This window comes from Thunnus albacares, chromosome 6 (assembly GCF_914725855.1).
Source record: "Thunnus albacares chromosome 6, fThuAlb1.1, whole genome shotgun sequence".
Classification (NCBI taxonomy): Eukaryota; Metazoa; Chordata; class Actinopteri; order Scombriformes; family Scombridae; genus Thunnus; species Thunnus albacares.
The window spans coordinates 23,666,959-23,690,917 of NC_058111.1; the positions used below are offsets into that span (position 1 = coordinate 23,666,959).

At 39.4% G+C, this 23,959-nt stretch overlaps 1 protein-coding gene across 2 annotated transcripts in view; it reads left to right on the forward strand.

The window, feature by feature from the left end:
• Positions 1 to 23,959, forward strand: part of veph1 (ventricular zone expressed PH domain-containing 1) — a 91,645-nt gene that overhangs the window by 32,358 nt on the left and 35,328 nt on the right. For both annotated transcript variants that reach the window (XM_044354674.1, XM_044354673.1), the window contains exons 5-7: positions 9,418 to 9,581; positions 10,831 to 11,040; positions 19,301 to 19,521. In XM_044354674.1, coding sequence (XP_044210609.1) covers positions 9,418 to 9,581; positions 10,831 to 11,040; positions 19,301 to 19,521 — 595 coding nt within the window. The remainder of the gene's footprint in view (positions 1 to 9,417; positions 9,582 to 10,830; positions 11,041 to 19,300; positions 19,522 to 23,959) is intronic.

The window sequence follows — 23,959 nt, forward strand, 5'->3', positions numbered from 1 at the left end:
TTCAAGGGGATGGAAATAATGACTTCCTCATGGGATTTTAGGATTTGCCCCCTCTCCCACTCATATACCCCTCCCTCTATCTTTTTTGCTGGCCTGTGTGCCTCTTTCTCATTGTGTCTGTTTACTCACTCTCAAATACCTACTGAAACACACACTTGTTCACTTGTTATCTGGATGGAGCAGTTTTCTTCATTCATACAGAGAAAGGAAGCTGTGTGAGAGAAGGGTCAAAGTAGCAAAACTGCTCTACAGATCCACATTTTTTCATCACAATAAATATCTGTCTTCTGCCTCTATGGTAGAACACAATATTGGCTCGACTTTTTGCCAGAAGGATTTTACATTTGCTTTTCTACACTGCTGTTGTCAAAGGTCACCTGAATGTCTGAAAGAAAAAAAATCATTAAAGGAATAGATAGAGTTTGGTTGACATATGATTAGAGCCACAATGACTAGTCGATTCATCCATTGACAGAAAATGAATTGACAAGTATTTTGATAATCTATGAATCGTTTTGAGTCATTTTTTAAAGAAAAAATGCTCCAATTCTCTGGTTTCTTTAGTTTTCTATGATAGTAAACTAAATATCTTTTGATTGTGGACTGTCGGTCAGATCTCATAAGACCTTATTGGTTGCAACTTGGGCTTTGGGAAACAGTGATCGTCATTTTTCACCATTTTCTGATATTTTAAAGACCAAACGACTAATAGATTAACTGAGTAAATAATCCACAGATTAATTGAAATAATCTTTAGTTTAGCAACATAAATTCACCTCAATCAACATGTTTATTCCTACTGTCAACAGTAAGATTCATTACTTGGGCCCTGTTCTTCAAATGTGGTTTAACTAATTCAGGATAACATGCTGTTATTAGGCTAAATTAATCCTGTTAATTCTCATCCAGATAATTTGTTTATTTGAAGGCAGTTTGAGGACTGATTTGTTAATCCTGGAAGAGGAGTAGAGAGTTGAAACCATCTTCAGCATTTATATTATTGGCTGAGTGCTGATCATGTGATTGCTGTTAGACGAGATAGGTCTGTTGGGAACTGTCCCAGCATGCACTGAGGCAATAGATTCATGGACATAAGTCTCATTTTATATGTGTTCCTATTGTTACCGCTGTTATTCTGTACTTCATTGTGCTAAACAGTGTTTCTACTGTTTCCACACTGTCATCACCAATGAACAAGCAGATATTACCAGTGAATGTGGTTAGACTGTGAGCGATGTTGCAATGAAAATGAAACCATATCAAAACATCTCAAAAATAAAAATGAAACCTCAAAAAGCAGCTTTAACTGCATAAACATGTTTCAGCAAAGTGAGTTCTGCAGTTCATCACTGAATAAGTCATCATTCAATAGGTTTTAGTGTTCACATGACAGATTCCCATTGAAATGTCATTAAATGACATATATTCTGGCTCCATTGGTCTTTTAACAGTCAGAATCTTTTAGTCATCTTTTTGCTCAAAATATCTCAAACAATATTTGGATTGACTCATTTTTCATGAACAAACTTTCATTTAGTTGCTATATTTTATCATGTATAAGTATAAGTAACTCTTGATTATAATGATTAAATTGAGATATTTACACCGATAGATTATAGTGAATTATCAATAAGCTACGTGTTCTCATCTAAAATCACCATTAAATCAACATTCTTTCATTATAAATCTGAGAAAGTGAGACATTTGTATCTGAAAATGAGCTCATATTGGATTTGGGTTTAAGGACTCGTTGCCAGATTCGAAGAACTAAAAGAAATCCAGACTCATGTCAAATTGTCAACAGTCTAATCTGGATAACTAAGTTATCCACGCACAGAGAGTAGGGTCCTGGAAGAACTCACACAGTACATACACACACTGCCCAGCCATTCTGTGCGCGATCCACATTTTTAAAAGCTGTGAAAACATGGACTAGAGAGCAAAAGAGGACAGGCATGTGTCTCATAACTCAACCCACAGAAACAAGCAGTGAAAACCTGCTTGCACGGATTCTAATCTTTCAATCGGTACCACATTGAAGCCTGCAGATCAAATAGCAAGTGAGCCATTATCCCAGGAATTTTGGCAAAAATCAGTGAAAAATATTGTCACCTGAGGAGAAGCAACATTTTCTCAATTTCTGCCTGGTTTGGTCACTGTTTGACTTTAAAAAATGAGAGATGGAAATCTGAGGATCGTGAGAGACTTTTAACACATTTATGTTTGTAAATGAAAATGTTAAACTAGACTTAAAGCTACATTTGTTATTAAAAATTGTTAGGAGGCATTTTTAGGTGACAAGAAAGGACTAAATTCAGTGTATGTTAAAAAAAATAGAAGTTAAAGAGGCTTTAAAAGAGAGTGGTGGTGTCATTAGTCAACTCTGCCATAATGCATGTCCTGTGTGGATTACCTGTATCTGGATTATAAGAAACTAAAACTAAGAAGGACATAATGTCATTTCATGTGCTTCTCTGTGTCTCTCTCTTGCCTCTCCCTCTCAACTCACCCGGTCGAGGCAGATGGCCGCCCACCTAGATACTGGTTCTGCTTGAGGTTTCTTCCCATTAAAGGGGACTTTTTCCTTGCCACTGCCGCCAAGGGCTTGCTCATGGGGGAATGTTGGGTCTCTGTAAATTAAAGAGTACGGTCTAGACCTGACCTATGTGAAAAGTGCCGTGAGATAACTTCTGTTGTGATTTAAATAAAATTGACTTGACTTGATTAAAACCCCAAAAGCTGATTTGTTGCAGTGCATGCCACATTACCATGAATGGTGTAGATGCTTCCAAGTTTTCCCGTATGGCTACCACCTGTGGGCATTAAACCAGCTGGAAACACATCATACATGTTCTGCTGACAGACCTGTAAGCACATCACTTCGATGTGTGAGTCTTGTGTTTTGTGTATCGTGTAAGTCTTATCCTGAAGTAATAATGATAAAATTTCATTTTCCCATGAAAGTGTTTTTTTTTTAAAACGTGCAGGTTGAACAAATTGTGTAACAAATGTGTAGTCATTCTCTAGGACACTATGTATTCATGATTCATCAGGGAAATAAATTGGCTCCATTGTCTGTTATCACCATAAAATCATATAGCCCGTGTTTTTACTTTGAGATAAATACTGTGAATGGTTTCCCTGGCACCACAGGAAGAATTTTGCATTGCAATAAAAGACTGATTCATGACTGATTGCATGAAAAGCAAAGAGTTAAAAGAAGTTCAGGAGAGTCTGCTGGGAATGTTACATTTATGGTATTACCCTCATTTTCTCACTTTAAACCAAGCGGAAACCCCCAGGGCTGGAAAATAAAGCCAATGCGGAAGTGCCAAAAACAGTTCCTGCAGTTCCTTGAATGACCACTTGAGGCTGGCTTCAGAAGCGAGTCAATCCCCATAGACCCCCATGCTAAAATGCCCAACTTTACAGCAGAAATAAACATGTTTACAGCCTGGTAAAAAAGTGGTTTTGTCTCTGTAGCTAATTTCCCCTTTCATGACAACTGTATGTGGGATGAATTTTTTTATAATTTGCCCATTTAAATGTTATTAAGCCGTTAGGACGCGGCTACTTTGACTGACGCGGCTACCTGCTAGGTGGCTTCTTTCAGCAACCAGGCTTCATTCAGCCTGCCTCAGTGCCACCTCTTTTCCCATTTTGGATTAGCCAGAAGTGAGGCAAAGTCAGGCACTGCCAAGATGGTGACGGCCGGAGCCGCCCACTTTGAGCTTCAAAACTGCTCTTCAGAAACCAATGGGTGACGTCACGGTGGCTACATCCATATTTTTTACAGTCTATGCTTAAAACACAGCATACACAGATAAAATGCAGCCAATCATCTACATCAAAGATGGTCCTTCTGTCAAGATGACATGAATATTTTTGTGACATTCTGCTAATCTAATAGGATCTATTAACTGTTGGTGAGGGGGATTTACTGTTACAAAATACAGTATTTTGTTCATTTTAGTTTGTTTTTGTGGAATTATTTTGTTCCTCCACCAGTGTTTTAGAGCATCAAACCACTGAACAAAACTGATCATTTTGTTCAGGGTCTCTATTCAGCTGTAACTATTTAAACTCTGCTTTGTTAAAGCAAAGATTGAGATAAGTGGAAACACTTCTTCCTTTATTTGTCAACAAATGTGTTTATCAGATCCTCAACCTGAAAAGGCTCCATCTCCAGGGACAAGCAGTGTTTTTTTGGAGAATAATATCTGCATCAGACATTTCTTTAAACATCTTAAAAACTTTTGCAGTGCCAAAGCAGAAAGTAGTGTGACATTAAAGTGCAGAGACAAGTTTTATTGAGGAGGTCAGGGCGGATTTACAAAGTATTTGATTTGAGCCAAATTCTTGATTTTGACATAGGAGAATGGGGTTTACATTTCATCTCAACTGTCAACGTTGCACGTTAACCAAGTAGTTTTACATGTTGAAAGCCACCTTAAAATGTGCATGAGTAATGACATACTTTGTTGTTTAAGTGTGAGTCATTGAAATGCCTTTACACCAAGGGATTATATGATACCAAGCGTTTAGATGTGTCGACCATGCTTCCTTTCTACTGACTCAGCAGTCCGGGCATGAGCTGCTGAGTAATGTGTCTGTTTGGGACTCATCATAGTCTGTCAGCATCACCCAGGAGTCGTGTATCCTGTGGAAACCGTATAGGATAATGAGGTAGTTCAAGTAAGAAAGAACATTTTGTCACACACAGACAGAGAGAGTCTGGAGGGGTGAAGTTATCTAGGTGAAAGGGGATGATGGTCTTTGAGTCTAAACTTTGCAGAAAAGACACTATACTGTATGTGTGTGTATAGTACTATAAATTGTGCTGGGATGCATCTGGCCTGCTGTTATAGAACATATTTTATGATTTAGATATAAAATGTTTATAAGCATGAAACATTTTGAGTCATATGTGCATGTGATGAAAATCCTTACATATCTTTCTTTGCACTGTGGTTACTGGATCTCTTCCAGAGAGCTGGGAAGCCATGTTTCATACAGGCCTGAATGCTTTAAATTACTTTTACTGTGTTGCAGGGGGGATTCACTCATGCCACAAAAATGTGCAGAATACCAAAGATATGGGCTTTTGGGGAGAGGTTTGTCTCTTGTCTCTTACATTTTGATTTGACAGTTTCTCCCCGCCCTCATCCACCTGAGGTTATTCGAGCTGCATGATATACGACTTTCGGGACAATCATACATTTACGTGAGTGTTGCTACGGAAAACACATTTAAGTCATAAAGCTGTCCACAAGGATCCCTATGGATGTCATTTGTGCTGATCTCTGCATTTTTGGCTTGTACAACCTCCCTTGCATAAGAGTTTAAGGTGTAAAAGTTTATGTTGGGAACCAGAAGTTATGTCCAGACTGAAATATATCAACAACTAAAGAATATATTGATATTAAATTTTGTACCGACATGTACAAAGTCACGATGCACAAAGAAGATGAATCCTAAGGTTGACATTTGTGGTTTTAAGTGAAATATAACAGCTATTGGATGGATTGCGATGAAATTGAGTAAAGACATTCATGTCCCTCTCCGAAGGAACTGCAGTAACTTTGGTGATGATCCTTTAACTTTTCATCTAGCATCCAATACTACAGTACAAATACCTGCAACACTAACTAGCCTCAGCTGTACTTCCTGTTTAGTGCTAATTAGCAAATATTAGCCAACACGCTAAACTAAGATAGTGAACATGGTAAACATTATACCTGCTAAACATCATCATATTGTTAGCATTGCCATTGTGAGCATGTTAGCATACTGACATTAGCATTTAGCACAAAGCACCACTGCCTAACTCATCAGGAATGTGTGCTTGCATGTCTGTGATTGGCCAACGCAGCACCTTGCTGCATGACATCGCGTTGTGGCAAAGGTTGAGGTTGCCCCGCCGTGGTGTTTTGCCGAGCCCTCTGCGATGACACTCCCACTGCGTCAACACTGCTGCCATTCAAATGAGTGAGAAGGCTGACAGAGCTAATGTCTGAATGCCGTTTTGATTTAAGTAATAGTAGTGGTCTGTGTTTTCTTCAGTCTCTTATGTTTCATCTGCTTATTTCAGTTTAAAGATATCTTGATTCACTTGGGGCCCTCTCTTACTGACGTTTGGGGCAACAATGTCTTTGCTTGTGTGTAAATTTCATTAAAATGATTTACACATTATTCAGATTTCAAAAAGCTGGTTTAAATGCATTGTTTCCAGTGTTGGCAGTAATACCTTCAATTCATGGTTTTGTCATTGCTGTGGGTTTTAATGCTTTTGTTACCACCATGTCTACAGCAAAGACAAATCATTTGAAAAGCATTTTTCCCATGACTCAGCCTGTTCAGTGTGCTTTGTGGGCTTTACGGAAGTATCTTGCACTGATATTGTAATATGGCAATGACATAGAAAGAAATCCAATAGCTTTGTGAAAATTTGTTTTTCGTTTTTTTTTTTTTTGTAACCCACCTTGGGATTATAATGTGACACTTCATAAACCCATGCACCCAAAAGAAAGTCCACATGTCCTGTCTTCTGCCTCTTCACACAATGTTAACAATAGTTTGCCAGTATGCAGATTCTGTTTTTTCCTTCTTGGAAAAATGTCTGAGGAGCCTAAAAATGTTGCCTTTGTGTGCAAAAGAACTAAAGGTCATTACAGGATATTTTACTGAGATTTGTAAGTCATGATGGTGGGTTGGGTGTGTGCTGGAATGAGGGTATAAAGGTCAGATACTACACACACACACACACACACACAAATAAGGTGGTTTCATGCTAAGGAAATTTTTTAAAAAGTATATTTAATCAGTAACAAAAAGAGTATACAGTAGGTTGTCTCACACATGCTGCCTATGATGTGTGTGTGTGTGTGTGTGTGTGTGTGTGCCTGAGGGTACAGTATAAGGGCTGAGTGTACTCGACCAGGTAAGCTCTATAAATCCTCCTCAGTGTGCTCCTGTTCAGACTTTCGTCTCCTCCTGCCTTTTAACATTCCTCTGAACAGTCCTGTAAATGCTACAACATCAGCTTTTCTGTTATTAGCAGCTCTCTCTTTCTGTACATGCACTATATCTGTCTTTTTATGATGATTTGTGTCGTAACCGTAGAGAAGGGTGTGTGTGTGTGTGTAATGTTATACAGTATAATCTATGAGTAAAGGTAAGAGAAGGAGGCATAACAAGAGCATCTGATCCATCTCCTGAATATTTATGTGCACCCGTCCTCTGTCTCTGCACATACTGAACAGTCAGTCCTCTCTCTTTATCAGTCTGTTATAACATTAAGCCTGCAGAGCACATAACCTGTGGTTAAGGTGATTTACAGCTGTGTGAAACCATTTATTCAGGTTCTTGCTGTGAGATTTAATTGAATGTGACAAAAATGCACTGCTTATACTGTAGTTCAGATAAATAAACCATTTCCAATTACTAGCTGTTTGACATATGAACCAGATGTTTATGATGAATGCTGTAATTTAGTTTCAAGGTGTTGAAGGAATGACAATTCTGATATTTATATTAACAATTTTTATGCAGTATTGATTTAGTTGACATGAATAATTATGAGTAATTTCACAGTACAGGGAGTACTGGAGAAATTACCTTCCTCTTGGTGTTGGTCTCACAATAATGTTGTTCGTTATGGTATTGCTTGAGTTTTTACCTTTTAAAGGGGACAAATTATGCTTTTTGTGATTTTCTGTTATTTTTATACTGTTTAGTTTAAAATTTGAGGTGAACGTATGTAAAAATGTTCCCTGCCCCTGAACTGAGGGGCTGCTTAAAGGTTCAATATAAGGTAAATAAGGATTTTTTAGAACTGTAAATCATGCAAAGATATACTAGTAGAGCACCAGAATATAAATATAGACCTGGAAATATGCATGATACATGACCTATGAGACTATTTCCCTTCTCCATGCAACTTAAAAGTAGGCAATGTTGTGCCAGAAATCTCTACTCAATTCTTTTGGGTTCAAGACAGCTTTTCTTGTCTTTACTGTGTTCATATTTTAGTATTGCTTAAATGGGATTTGTCCTTCCTGCATTCATTCCTTCCACCATCAAATGTCGATCTATTCTTCCATCTTTCTGCCCATGTTACACTGTCTTTCTTTCTTCACCCTCGGGGTTCCCATCTGTCCTGCAGACACTGTAAATTCAATAAAAGATTATTAGAGTAAACCCCCAAACATCAACACCACTTATAATTTGCCCCATTGTTGAAACCCTGCGGCATCTGTGGAATCATCCTTTATTTTATACTACTTGCTTAATTAGCTCTAAAATCTTTCTGTGTTTAAACATCACACTTACAATATCCCTTGTTGTCCGGCTTTTGGTTCATTGTAGGACACAAAAGCCATTGTTTGAAATCTTGAAATGTCACCAATAATGAACCTACCATCTGAAAACAAGGGTCTTTGTTCAGTGATGTGAATCATTTAAAGATGTTTCATACGTGAGTCAAAGGCTGTTGGGTAATGCCGTGGGTTTTGTTGGGCTGCTTGCTGATTTACAAATGCCTTTATGCCCAGTAATGTGCCTGCACTGACTTTCCTTTTTCCTGTATCAGCATGAATGAAGGAATATTGACAACAAATGGAGAAAGTATTATTCCAAAACACAGATGATGTATCATAATTGGAAAGTATTTTCAGAGAAATATTTGTGCACATATTCATGATGTTGAGCCAGACCACAGTCAGTCAGTTTTTTCATTCAGAGAAAGGTGACTATGAGCACGTGCTTTTTTCAGGAACACGTGACTTTACACCAAGTTAAAACATTTGCAAAACTATAGTTTCTGGTGGTGTGAAAAGTGTTTATTTTTATAGCTGGAGTATGGTATTTGAACCAGCTACTGTCCTGTTATAACACACTCATAAGCATTGTTATGGTGGCTCTGCCATCTTGATTTTCACATTTATCAGCAAGTACAAGTTGGTAATTGTAATATGTCCGAAACAGATTGGCACAACAGTATGGTTTGACATGTGTTTGTATTTGGATGGCACACAAAGGTTTCCCTTGTCAAGTTAATTCACTTAAGTTCAATGAAGTTTCATTGCCATGACATTATGGTCAAAAAAGCATGAAGTCAATAATACATATGAAAAATAATGATATACAGTCCTTGGAAGGAAGTAGCTACTGATAACAATTATATAAAGTTGGAATTACACAAGATCAGAGACACAAATATGGAAAATTCAGTGTATTTTATTATGTTAAGACTGCAACTAACAATTAATCTCATCATCTGATGATTAATTTCTTAGTTAATTGATTAAACATTCAGGAAGGACTGGAATTTTGTGTGTAAATTTCCAAAATTTCCCTTCTAATGTCTTATTTATGAGAAAACAGACACCATCTCTGTCCGTTTCTCTCTCTCTACAGGTAACCACATGCTGTTGCGAGTGTTGCCTTCAGTCTACCTGAGACAACCAGATACCATCCACCGTCACCTAGGCAACCTGACTGCAATGATGTCGCAGCTTGAGTCTCCAGAGCAACAACACCTGATCAGACTTGTTCAAATGGTTGCTGAGCAACATCCACTTGTGAGTGTTTGTGCAGTTTTATGTCAGGAATAAAGCACAATGAGCTTTGGATAAAGTTTCTTCAACATCTGCCGACTGTGTTATTTTTCATAACTGCATGGGCCAACGTGGATCATCCCATTTATAGCACTGTCAGTGTAAATATTGTGTTGTCATATGATGCAGCATCACACCCAGTAAATGAAAATGTTACAAGGACCTGTAGATTAGCTGTTAGCTGAAATAAGCAGCCTTCTAGCTATATTATCTAGTATTATTTAAAACACTAATTAAGTAGTTACTGTATATCTGAACGGTGGGGTTATCTGAAAATAATGCACTATCCCACACAATCAGAAATTAGTTTCTGTGGCAATGGCGTAAATGTACGGTATTTTTGACTTGGCTTTGCCTCACAGTGCAGTATGTGTGTGGCCTTTTTGTAACATTTTTTCCCATGAATCAAGCTTAATCAAACTTTTTACCGTTCAACGATGCTATATCCAGTAATGAGCTCGTATCGAAATGCAGGGAAAAAACACTGGAATGTAGTTAAAAGTGAGGAAATGGAGCAGTGCATGTGGACTACACATATCTCAGTAGGAATTCCCTTAATCCTGCATATTTTGGAGCAGGGCTGCTGATGCTCAACTTGAGGGGAAAGTACCACATACCAGCAAACAAAGCACATGTTGGTTAAACATGAATACTCTCACGTCCTGGAGAAACAGAACCCGCCATCTGGAGTTATTCTAATCTCCAACCCCCCACACAGACACACTAAATATTTCTACTGTGATTGTAGATGCATTCATCACAGCAATGTCCAACTAATCTGCTAACTGTTGTTCACGTACTGTAAGTGACGCATTTTTGGAAAGATTAAAAATGACAAACTGGAACGAGTCAAAGAACAGATGATGTTTGATATTAACATGATTAATCAGAGCAACTGACTCATAAAGAAGCAGCAGGAGGTTCAGCAATGGCGGGCATTGTTAGTCTGATCCAAGTCCAGTGCAGTCCAGTGTGACCAGTCCAGATAATGAGGAGAAACTGTTCATTCAAAGAGTTTGTCCAGACAGTCCTACAGTCAGACTTTTGTTTATTATTAGTCACCGTACTGATCAACTCGCTCCAAGGTCACTCTTCTCACCTCCAGCCCTCATTAAAATCACATCAGCCCTCTGTTTGTGCCCAAACAGTGACAGAAATGCTGTTATAATTAAAAATAATTATAAATAAAGCTTTATTTTTATCTTCCGTGCAGATGTTGAGCCCTCAGGTGCCTGCGTTGGTTAGTTACCTTGGAGACCAATCCCTGACTGAGGCCCTGCTGGGTGCACTCGTGGACGTGTCACAAGCCAGCCCTTCATCACTGGTCAGCTTTCTGCCAGCGCTGAGGATTGTGGGACAACAATGCCCTGCTCTCCTGGGTCATGTGGCCAAAATCCATGGTGCTGTGGGCATCATCAGTGAGGTACAAACACACACAAATGAACATGGTTACTTTACACTCTTTTGCAGCGCTGATTTGCACTTGATACAGAAAGTGGACATGTAGACGTTTCAGTAACACTTCAGATTTACTAGGCGGCATGTTTGCATACAAAGTCAGTGGATAGACAGGAATGAATGCAAAGAGACATAAGTTCATTCTAGCGAATTGACACATTTGTGCAGGTCAAAAATGGTTTGACTTAAAGGAAAACTTGCAATTAGTCCCATGCACCAATTAAGGAGCATAAAGAGATAAAGGGAAAAAGAGAAAGGCTGGGGAAATAAGTGGAGTTCCTTGAAATCAGTCCAACTCTTAGCTTCAGAGTTGACACACAAAAGTACACACAGTTTGTGCACGTTGTTGGCTATCTATAAATGTATGTTGTCGGTGTATTGTCTGTTTGTAGAAATTAAACACGAACTGCAAAAACCTGCCAGTGGTTAAATTCATGCAAAAATAGCAAAGTAAAACATTTTAATCTACTTCTAAGTCTGTCTGGCAGTGGGGATCCACACACACATGCGCTAAAACAGACAGGAGTGATTATTTTAATGAGTAGGGAGGAAGGCTGCACTCTCACATGACTTGTTCTCTGTTGTCCTGCCAAGTATAAAACAAACACTCAAACACCGGACAGGCCAGGCGGATCCGGAGGTTTTGACTGCTGTCTAACACAGCAGTGTTCATTGGGAGCGTCTGTCTAAAACAAATACGTGCTGACTCCTCTGAGGGCTCTGCGAAGTGAGAAACTGTTGTCCCGGTTGAAGGAGAGAAAAAAAATTTGTGAAGGAAGAGTTAAGGAACTGTAACACACTTAAGGGGGACATTAACTTCAGGAAAGTATTTTGTTCTACATAAGGTGAGAAAAGGAAAATCAGGTGTTTTACAGAGAAAAATATGTTCTTCAAATAAGGAACAATCTCTGAAAAACTGAAGTGCATCATGTGTGACAGAACGTCCTACCTGGTATTGTATACAAGTATTTACTGGCACTAGTTTGATGCAGTAAAAGAATTTGTTTCTCAATATTCTACATGCTGTGGAACAATTCAAATCTATCAACCTTCAAATAATCCAAATAAGGCTAAAAATGTCCCATGAGCCTCTTTTTGGCCAAACCTTGGGTTAAACAGTCGGCCGCCCTGCGGACTTGGCCGCTCATTCTCCCCTAATGGCACCTTGTTTGAAGTAAAAAGTGGTGTTTCAGTCATTATTTGACTGTGATTGGAGCCCTCTGTTAATACACTTCAGCTGCTGATTGCAGGTTAATAAGCCCAGCAACTGGAGCAGACTGCAAGGTCACATTACTGCTGACTGACGGGCAAGAGAAGGAGGGAGTGCTGTAGTCTGAAACACACATGCATGCAGTGGAAGGTCAGTCATTAAGTCTTGTCTTATCAGCTGCCTGGCTCTTTTTGAGAAGAAGAAAAAACTGAGTTGAGCTACATCCATTTTTAGCCTCGCTAGCAGCATGGCTCTAATGCCAGGTTCAGACTATATAACATAGCCCGACCCGACAGATGTAGGGCGTCAGGACCAAAAATGGGCATTGATTATTTTATTCAGTGTAATGCATCATAGTGGAAAACAACCAATGCTGCATCTGGGACGCCTCGTGATGTTGTTGTTGCTGCTCATGCTACTAGATGGAACTGTGACACAGAGGTAAAGTTTGTGGTGCTATGGCAACCAGACAGCCAGTATCATACACACTGCTTTGGACGCCATTGTTTGTTTACATTCTCGTTCCTTAAAGAATTAGAAAATGGCATTCCATGGCACCTCCAACTGATTACATCATGCAAGTCATGAAAGACAGCAAGCTATTATTGGTCAGGTACCAAGGTGAAGTCTTTCATATCTCTTGGCCAAGTTATGGCAAGAATTTATGACTCTATAATCACCTAATTTGACACAGTCAGGCAAAAATATTGTGTAGTCTGAACCTGGCATTAGAGTGGCAATGGTTGACTGGTCGACCCACCACTTTGGTCCAGACTGACATATAATTATTGGATAGATTGCCATGACATTGGGAACAGATATCCATGTTTCCCAGATGATGTGATTTTGGTAATGTCCTGACTTTTCCTCTTGTGCCACCACAAATTTGATGTTTGTGGTTTTAAGTGAAAGTCTGAACATTCATTGGATGGACTGACATGAAATTTGGTACAGACGTTAATTTCCTCCTAACGATAAATCGTACTGCTCACTGAGCTGCTAGTGTGGCTGTAGTTTCAAGTTTCAAGTTTAATTTGTCACATACACATTATCAGCACAGTAGCAGTGAAATGTTTTCCTGCTGTGCCCCTACCCCCATTGTGCAAAGAGATACAAGCAAAAAAGTTTAAAACACGATATAAGATTGAAATGTAAAACAGTGCAAAATTTAAAGCTGGTGTGTGGTATTTTTGTCTCCCCCTTCTGGCAGTGAGAGTAATTAAAAAACACTGTCAACATGTGCTTATGTCACAGGCTCCGCCATATCCTACTCCGTTTGCTACTGTTGCGGCTGTAAAACGGTGGATTAATTGTTTTGAGCGTCACACAACCCATGCCAAATGACTCATTTCATTATTGGAATTTGATCCATTCAATCCAATAACATTTGGAAAGTCTAGAAGAGCCACACAATTAAATTATTTTATCCCTATTTAAGTTAGCAGAGAACTAACCAGAAGTTAGCAGACTCAGCTGGTGAAAGTCTTTAATGAAGATGCTCTGCCCATAGAGCATGAGCAGTATACATTCATCTGGCCAGTATGGGAATGTCAAACCCAACACCAGATACCTTGTGCAAAAAAAGAACTAGTGTAGAGAAAAAGTCTGTAGACTCTTGTTCATCTGAAAGTTTAAATTAACACTTATAAGTCTTTTCTTTATATTATCTTTCTTTGCCATCTGAAAGTGGTTCAGAGTAGATCCTTCTGTTGGCCAGGCTTTAAAAATGCTATGATCTGTGTTACATAACAACACAGTAAATGCTTGCAAACCTACAAGGACAACAAGACTTGAAGTCAAGGCAAGAGGATGATGTAAGACATACACCAGAGAGTAGACTGGACATATTCTACACAACCACACGTCCATCGGATTAGCATGCCTGAGATATGTGTATGGTGTAAGGTCTGCCCATAGAGATAGCTGCATCAACTTCTGTTGTGCAGACTAAGTAAGTAGTAAAGAATTGTCAATGCAACAGTGTGTAATAATAGGTAGGATGAAGTCACACATTACTGTCAGTGTGTAATGTGTGTGTGTGGAGTGATGAGGGTGACAGCAGGAAAGAATGAAGGCTCCCACTCTCTCTTTACCCCTGGGTCCATTTAAGGCAGTTTAACGACAATTTGGGGAAATTAGCAAAAGGGGAAAATACAGCATGACTGTCTGTAGATGAAGCGCCGCCCCCTTCACTCATGCACACACACACACTGATAAATAGACACACGAACACGCAGATCATGGAGCTGGAAACCATAATAAAATTTTCTATTACTCCAGGGCAACCTCTCCTCCAAAATCTCCCTTCCTCCTCAATCTTCTTGTCGAAAAACCTGCCAACCCAGCTTCAGCACACACACATACACACATGCACGCGTGCACAGTTGGTCGGACCTCAGTGTCCTGTCTTTCTTCACATTGGAACCATTTGGAAAATAACCCATGTTTTTCTGGGAAATGCCTCTGCAGAGGCCTCCTGGTGATGGCAGTGGAGAGTGCCTCCTGTGGGTTTGTGTTTGTGCCCCCCCGCACACACACACCCACACACATACATACGCACACACACACACTTTCTCACTGCATTTGTACTTGATTGTAACTGGATTGCACAACACTCTCTGGCTTCCTTTACCTCCAGAAGGGAGTTAGTCTATATTGTGTTTCTGGACTTATTGTGAGTTAGATCAGAATATACAGTATCACCATGTTCATCTAAGTTCTCTCAGTGGCCAGAAAAATACAAACCCCTGAACTTTGTAATGTTCTCCAGTCCAACAGTTGTGCAGAAACTCCTGCTTCTCGGAAGCTAAAATAATTTTTATTAGCTGTCAAAACAGACACAGAGAGGCATTCAGCTCTTTGGTCATCTGGTAATGAGGTGGACAAAATATCAGAAACACCTTTCACAATCATGATACCACAGTGTATACTGCCTCAAAATAGAGCACACAAACCTCTAAAGTATTATCCTCAATTAAAACAAAGAACTCAACTTTTTTTTATTGAGGTTGATATGGAGTACTGAGTCACATTAAACCATATGGTCACTTGGCTTAAATGATAGTTTCCATAAAACAATAATTTTACAAGCCAAAATAAGGATTTTAAAGGACCAGTTTGTAGAATTTAGTGGCATCTAGTGGAACTGACTTGGCAGATATTGAATATAATATTCATAAATATGTTTTAATTAGTGTATAATTACCTGAAAATAAGAATTGTTGTGTTTTCGTTCTCTTAGAATGAGCCCTTTATATCTACAGGGGGAGCAGATCCTCTTCCCGCCATGTTGCACTGCCATGTTTCTACAGTAGCCCAGAACAGACAAACCAAAAACTGGCTCTAGAGAGGGCCTTTCACATTTTGCGTGAGTTTTGCGGCCACTGTAGGTTCTCCTACAAGCTTGGAAGGGGAGGGTGAGGGGAGGGGTATTCAGTCGGCTGCAATCTGCAGCCTCACTGCTAGACACCACTAAATCCTACACACTGGTCCTTTAAGTCCTGCACTGATTGTGTGCTGACTTCATATTGGCAAAATAAAATTAAGCATTTCTCTTATATTTGGTATTTTCTTGTGAGATCCTGGGTAGTTTTACTTCTTCAGGCCTACAAAATTCATTCAAAATAATCATTCTTTGCCCATTGCTCATAAAAATACTGAACTTTGACAAGCAATCACAAGTTATCTTTGCTTTGTTTTTAAAAGATCACAAGCCAAAAATGCTGGGAACTACTTGTATAGAGACAAAATATGGCATCCAGTCCATTTTAAAAAGTGTAAAGCCACTGGTGGTGAGCAGGAACATCCGTGAAGGAAAGCCACTTATTCTTTTTTTTCTTTTTTTACAAAATATGTAGATTGGCAGAGTGGTAATGCTACATGAATTCACTGAAATAATTGACATACTTGGATGTAATTTCTTCTCTTCCCAATAATTAATAGATATGTTAATCAATAGATATGTTTAAATAAAGTTGAGGGAAGTGTCATAAGGGAACTAAGGGAATATCACTTCTGTTGCAGATAAATTAATTTCATCAAATTGCTCACAGTTGCTCTGTTTAAATCATCTCTCCCTTGATATATATACTTGTTGTCACAAATAATTAGGCACTCTGGGAAAGAAGGCACACGTTAACACAGCAGCATCTCCATGGGGCTTGTAAGGGAGAAAGTTGGTGGTTGTTTGCCAGACTGCAGTTCCAAAACAGAGAGATCAGTGTGCTGATGGACAATCAGCGGAAACTAAGCGACCAAGCAAACAAGGAAAGGAAGAAAAAAAAAACAAGTTAGTGAGCTGAGAAAGGATTTGGCAGGTCACTGGACCGTTGAAATATTTTCTGTCTTTTTCTTGTAAACTCTGAATCACTCAATATTTAAATGAAGTTAAATAGTGATCAGATATCTCTGGTACAAAATCATGCACACATACACAAGCTACTGCTGGAGAATGGCCTTGCATTGTTGTTGGAATTATAATACTGGAGTGATGGAAATGAATGAGCCAAGTTGTGTTTCATTCAGAGGATGTGTTTATGTGTTTGTGTATTTGCATATTCACACAAGGTAGAAAGAACTTTGGAGGAATATCTATTCCTCTGCTGTAATGTTTTGGAGAACATAAAAACTCATAATTAAATACAGCAGTTCGTACTTCTTTTTCTTCAAGTTTTTCAAAACTTCCTGTTGTTGTCCTCTTCTCTGGGATTTTACATTATTATTTGGTTACAACCAGCGATGTGTTTTAGGACATCGAATCAAGACCAAGTGCTTTTTCCAGACAATTAAACATGATCTGTAATGTTTGATGATTAAAAAAAACTTCATATGACCTGGAAGGCTTTTAATAGTGTTACTGTCAAATGTCTGGCTTGCAAATTGTAAATTATGCTCTTGTTGTAATGTTTGGAAGTATTTTAGCAGGTCTTTAAAAAGTAAAATCATCTCAACAAGAAAAGCGTGAACTGTGGTGCAAAGGTAGCACACATGACTTGTAAAGTCTTTGTACCTGCAGCTTTCGCTCCAGGCACACTCCTCTTTCATTCTTGTGTTGGACCTCAGAAACTCTTAAATACCTACATGGCATGTTGTAACAGTATAAAGTCAAGTTCTACGGGTAGTTTTAGCATCCACATATAAATTTAGTATCCTACAGAGTGCTTGTGAAACGTGCCCAAACTGTGCAGAGACTGCATTCTTCTCTCCTCGTTACAAGGTGTGCTTGAGTTCTGTAAGCATAGGTTGGCTCTGTCTGTCTTTCTGTCCCTCCATCAATCTCTCAGTCTCTCACTTTTTTCAGTCCATGTAGTGTAAAGTTTTTACAAGCTTAGAGACTTTTTTTTAAAACCTTGTTTTTGTTTTTGTCCTCAGATGGGGGTTTAGTTGGATTTGGTTCTGCCCTGAAACACTGCAAGAGAGCTGCAACTGTATGCTGTCACTTTTGTTCATCTGTTATCACAATGATTCCCGTGTTGACTGGTTACAATTACACAATTTACAATTTCATTTAGCAGACGCTTTTATCCAAAGCAGTGTACATCTGAGAGCTGAATTAACACAAACAGGGTTCTAGTCAGGACAGAACAGTGCAAGTAAGTCCATCGAGTCCAGATGTGTTTGCAAAAGAGCTGGGTCATCTTTTCTTGATTGAGATTGAGAGGGACTCTGCGGATCAAACAGAGTTTGGTAACTCGTTCCACCACCAGGGAACTACACAAGAGAAGAGTCCAGCTAGCAACTTAGGGCCTTGTTGTGGTGGTGGTACCAGGCGCCTTTCATTGGCAGAGCGTAGTGAGCAGGAGGGACTGTAGACCTGAATGAGGGAGATCAGATAGGTGGGAGCTGTTTTAGTTGCTGTTATGTAAGAGTGGGAGTGTCAGGGTTTTGAATTTGATGTGGGCAGCAACTGGGAGCCAGTGGAGAGATATGAACAATGGGGTGACATGTACTGTTTTGGGCTGGTTGAAGACCAGTTGTGCTTCCACATTCTTGATCATCTGCAGAGGACGTACATGCAGGGAGGCCTGCCAGTAAGGAGTTGCAGTAGTCAATGCATAATATTACAAGAGCCTGTGCTAGGAGTTGTGCTGCATACTCAGACAGGTAGGGTCTGATCTTCCTGATATTGTGTAGGGCAAATCAACACGACGGAGCAATTGAGGCCACGAGAAAGGTTTACGTAAAGGTTAGTTGGTTATCAGTCATGACACTCAAGTTTCGCACAGACTTTGTAGGCATGAGCTGGGTTGATTCGAGCTGGATACTGATCTGTTGTTGTATAGAGGGATTGGCTGGGATGACAAGGAGCTCGGTCTTAGAGAGGTTATGTCATTGCATACAGTATAACAGAAACTAATAAGGGGCCCACACATATAAGAGTTTCCCACTGTGAGAATAGAACAAATATACATAACAGAGGGCATAAACCTTCTTAAGTATTATTCTGTGTCAAAGGTGAGCAGGTTGTGTATATGCTGGATACAGTTTATACAAAGAGCAGGCCGAGAACGATGAAATGTGTGTGTGTGTTGTTACAAAGGCCAGTGAGAAAATAATGCCATTTGAGAAAAAAAAGAAGTTTATATTTCCTGAGTTTGCTGAGAGCCAACTGCATGTGTTTGTATTTATTATTGTTTATCATGATTTAGAAACAAAGAAAGTTCTACATCAAAACCCCACTAACTGCCTGGAAGTGTAAAACGAATGTGTGTCGAATTAGATAAAATGCACCCTTTCTTCACTAAAACACATGTAGTGAAACAATCCTATCAACTCTGCCTATAACACACCTTAGAAACAGTCCACAACACTAGAAATACTGTTAAACTGGGTGTTTTTGCACAATAAAAACAACTTGTTAGCAATCTTAATCTTTTTTTTCTTATTATTTCTGTCATTCTGGTCCAAGTCAGTCTTTTATTTTTCTTTGTATATGAGTCTTGTGCCAGGAGCAGCATGGAACAACAGATGATATCATTTTAACATCTTTACTCCAAATTTTGTCTCTTTTCTCTAGACTCATGCGCACAGCTCTTTGGTCTACCTGGTGTCCCTTCTTAGCAGCATGGAGCACAGTTTTCACCACACCCTACTGCTAGAGATCCGAGCTCTGACTGACCGTTACCCGTCTTTACTGGGAGGCTGTGGTAAAGACATCTACAGGATGAGCAACTCGTTCACTGCTATAGCCAGACTGCTGGGGAGACGACTGGAGGAGAATACCGCCACACACTGCAGGTTATACTAATGCATACTTGACTGCTTTGGCCTGGCTGGGGGTGGGAGTGGGGGTGGTGGGCTGGGGTTAACTCACATTTCGGAACAGCGCTGCACAGAGGCTCCCAAAAGCTATTGATTTCCAAATGAAGTGTTATTTTTGGCATTAAAAAATATTTTTGTGGTCTGACGGGGTTCTCGTTGGCCTGGTGGCCCACTATGCCTGTACTATTATGGGGGAAACACTAGGCTTTTTTTATCCTCTTATTTTTATTGTCTTTTTTCAGTGCACACATGTCCAAAATATCCATATATACACACACATATTCACAAAGTCAAACTAAGATACAATATATACTGTAAGTAGGCATGCACTCTTGCGCCGCCTTCACAGTATTTAACAGCATAGGCAAATTTACTTTTTCGTGGGGGCCGGAAACAAAATATTATGCATTTAAATCCTACAAATCGCGCAAAGGTCATTATGTCATTATATAATGTTAGGTGGTCGATTTAGCAGTCCAAACAACCACTGAACCACCACCCATGAATCGATAATCATACACTACCACAACCAAGTAAAATCAATACAAAAGCAAATATTAAGCACAAGAAAAATTCCAATCAGGTGACACCAAACATACATAAAGCTAGATGCACACGTACACACACACATGCTTGGATTGGTTCATTTGAAGCTGTTTGAACAAGTGACGAAAATGCACTCAACACATAAAGTACTTTTGAGACAGGCTTGAATGGGCACCGTCACCACAGGTGTCCACTGATTGGCATCACTGGTGGATCTTGTTCTGCAGTTAATGGACAGGATGTGTTACTGGTTAAAGCTGGAGTGCGGTGGGCGCTCGGCTGTGATTGCCTGATGCAGGCATGTAACACGTTCTCATGCATACCCCAAATGACAGGCACACAGAGAGGGCAGGTAAAAACAGATATGTTTTGACGGTCCTCCTGCCCACCAGGATTTGTCCCAGTATGCCCGATGGCCAGTGCACCACTGGCTGTAACCTACTGTTGTGGTGGATAAATTCTTTTGAACATCACACAACCCTTGTCAGAATTTGATCCATTCAGTCCGATAACATGTGGAAAGTCTAGAAGCAGCACAATTAAAAGCCAAATGGCCGGCGTGAGAATATCGCACCCAACATAATATCAATAAATCATGTATGAAACACCAAAGTTGGACATAACTGAAAGATAAAACTCTACTTCTCATCATCTTCTTTCCTCTATTAGGATAGGGTCACCTTATAGTATGATTTTCCTATGGGTGCTCACAATTACTGACCACTGTATGTTTATGTGTATGGATCTAGATTTGAAGAATAGCACACAAATGAATGAGACACTGGATCAAGTGAAAATGTGTCCTGAAAAACAAAAATGCTACTTTTATGTTACGTGTGGATCTGATACCAGTGATAGGAATCCAGAATACATTTTCATTTAGAACTTGTACCTCATGCTTTGTACACAAATTGCAAAACAACTACTGCAACAAGTAGTTCCAGACCACCAGAGATTCATGATAATTTGTATTTTTCAATACAGATTAATCAATTAAAATGCAAATTGAATTAAAATTAAAGTTAAATTAAGGGTTGATCATGGGTAAAATAAATTGTGAAGAACTTTAGCTTCACAAAAATTGATAGTAAAATCATTAATAAAATAATTTCAATACTGATTCCTCTTTGAAACACAGGATATTTGTCTAATTAAGTGGCTTGTTTATCTGTATGTCACAGAGAGTATTTAAGTTTTGAAACTTGCACAAAGCCAAGAGAATACACAACTGGGCCTCATGCATGAATGTTTTCTTATTTTTCTCTCATATTTGTTCTTGCACAAAGCAACAAGAGGAAAATAAGAAAGTCCTATGTGGGATTCATGAAATGTGCAGTGACAGCCAAGTCTGTTCTTACCCATGTATGTTGAAGAACTGTGTTTGATCTTAAATTGGATGCACGTTCCAGGTAATTTCCAATTAGCATAAGGAAACGCCCCAATAAATCTATATAAGGGCAGCAGACTTAAGTGCCGTGTGCAAAACGCAAACCAACAAGCCACTGCAATTTGACAGATAAGGTTAAATTCAGACAAAAAAAAGAAACGAAAGAAAGAAAAAAAGGAAAGAAAAACGCCACCTAAAGGCAGCAAAAAGAAAACACTTTTTTATGCAGAGATAAAAACTTTACTTTATGAAGTTTTGCTAAGAAAAAAAATATTACTTATTTTCAAGTGTGACCAATGGGGTCATCGGACCAGAAAAGTGCAAAGTATGGCAAGAGATCACCAGTGCAATTAATGCTGTATGTGCAGAAGAAAGAGCTCTTTGGTTTGATCTGAAAATGGACGCCAAAAAGCGACTGTCTGCTGCCAGGCGTACTATTACAGCCACGGGAGGAGGCCAGGAAACTGTCAAAACAACGGACATGGATGAGTGCATTGGAGCCATCATTGGAGAGGTTTTTCTTTCGGGTGTGCAGTCTGATATTCCAGTGGACAGTGACCTACCACAGCCAGGAAACACCCCGTCAGCACCAGACAGCATACCCCAGGATCAACTAGCAGGATCTGAAGACAATGGTAAGCCTCAATCCAAACTTTTAATCTTCAAAGGAAATTTGTTTCCTTTGAAGAAATCATGGTTGCTTCATTTGATTCCACATTACGTATTTTTAGAAAACACTTTTTACCTTTTTACCAAATCTTTAGCCTAACATATACCCATTTTGTTTTAAGCCAAATGACCATTTTCAATCATTGGTATATGAATAAATGACACAAAATACATATGTATTAACGATCTTTATTTTATTTTTTAGATGCATCTGCCTTCAGCGCACCATCCACCTCTCAGAGTGCTCCTAAACCATCAAGATGACCCACCCGAACAGAGATCATCTCGGAGTCGGTCCTACAAAATCAAGAGAAGATATTAAAGACTCTTCGGCATATTTCATCCACTTTTTCACAAGATAATGACACTCTCAAAGAAATAAATGAAACTTTAAAAACCAAGAAATAAAAACCATTTATCAAATAAATGCCACTACAATTTTTCTGCTTTGAGTAGCCTATAGGCCTAGGTCATATAGTTCACCAATAGTGTGCTCCGCCACTGAACAAATGCGCATCAGTTTCTGGTTATAGGCCACCTCCTGCTGGGTCTGAGGGTTGGTAAGTGGTGTCACAAGTCACGGTAGTAGCGGGTAACCCCCATCACCTAACTTAAAAGTTGGATTTATTTTGAAAGGTAATAACGCAGTCTTATGAAAATTCTGTCACATTATAACACTTACCAATAAGCCACCCATCTCTAGCAGCACCTCGATCCAACGGCATACCCACAGAACTGTTGTGCAGCACAAAAGAATCGTGCACACCCCCCAGCTAGCAGGCCACCACGTTCAAGATGTGATTCTGTGCACCACATATTATTTAGACCTTGATTGAATGAATTATTTTCTATTGAGGAAGGGGAACGGATTTGGAGATGGTGCCTTGAGGCGCACAGGGGTATAGTGGATTGCTCCAATAGTATTGGGCAGTCCAGCAATGGCATAAAAATAACTTTTTTTCTGAGTCTGCTGAGCAGCGCTGTATGGAAACTGAATGTATTTCGGATGATACCCTGGAGAACTTTTGGGAGTGCAAGACTAACAGTGCACTGAGATATGCCAGACCTGTCACCAATCTCTCTCTGGAAGGTTGCAGTAGCCAAGAAAGTGATGACGTTGAGTACTTGCAGATAAAGTGGAGTGGGATTAGATCGTTTAGTCTCTCATCTAAATTGAGGCACCAGAATGGCTCACAGGGTTTGAAGAATCTGCCTTGCGTAATCGAAAATGGCTTATGAGCCACTCATCACTCTCAGGAAACAAATCTGCTCGATCTTTAAATACACACTCTCCTCTCAAGGCTTGGTAGGCCAATGTATCAAGCAGTAACAAATGAGCCATTGCGGATTCGGTGTGTGTGCGGGCATATTGGTCTAATTTAGTTGTCATTCAGGCTAGACCTATTCACCTAAGTGTAAACATCTAAAATTATTAAATGTCTCAAAGTGTTTCAAAATGAAAGCATGCATGCACATATGTGCTTACACGTGAGGTCAGCATGGGTCTGTGTGTGTGTGTGTTTGGATGTTTATGCACATAAGTTGACTGGGATTCATCTGGCTGCAGTGTGGGAATGACACGCACAGCTCTCTCTGAAATAAGAACATTGTGTGCAGGATTGGCGGCTTCCAGGCTTTGCTTGGGGTCTTCTGGAAGAGAGATAGAGGGAACGATGTATTGAGAGAAGCAGAGTGGTTTATTAGTGAAAGAGCAGTGGGTGAAGACAGAAGAAAGACAAAAAATAAGGGGGCTCTTTCGGCAAACGAGTAGAATGTTTGATGAAGTTATAAAGGCCACTTGTGGAAGAAGAA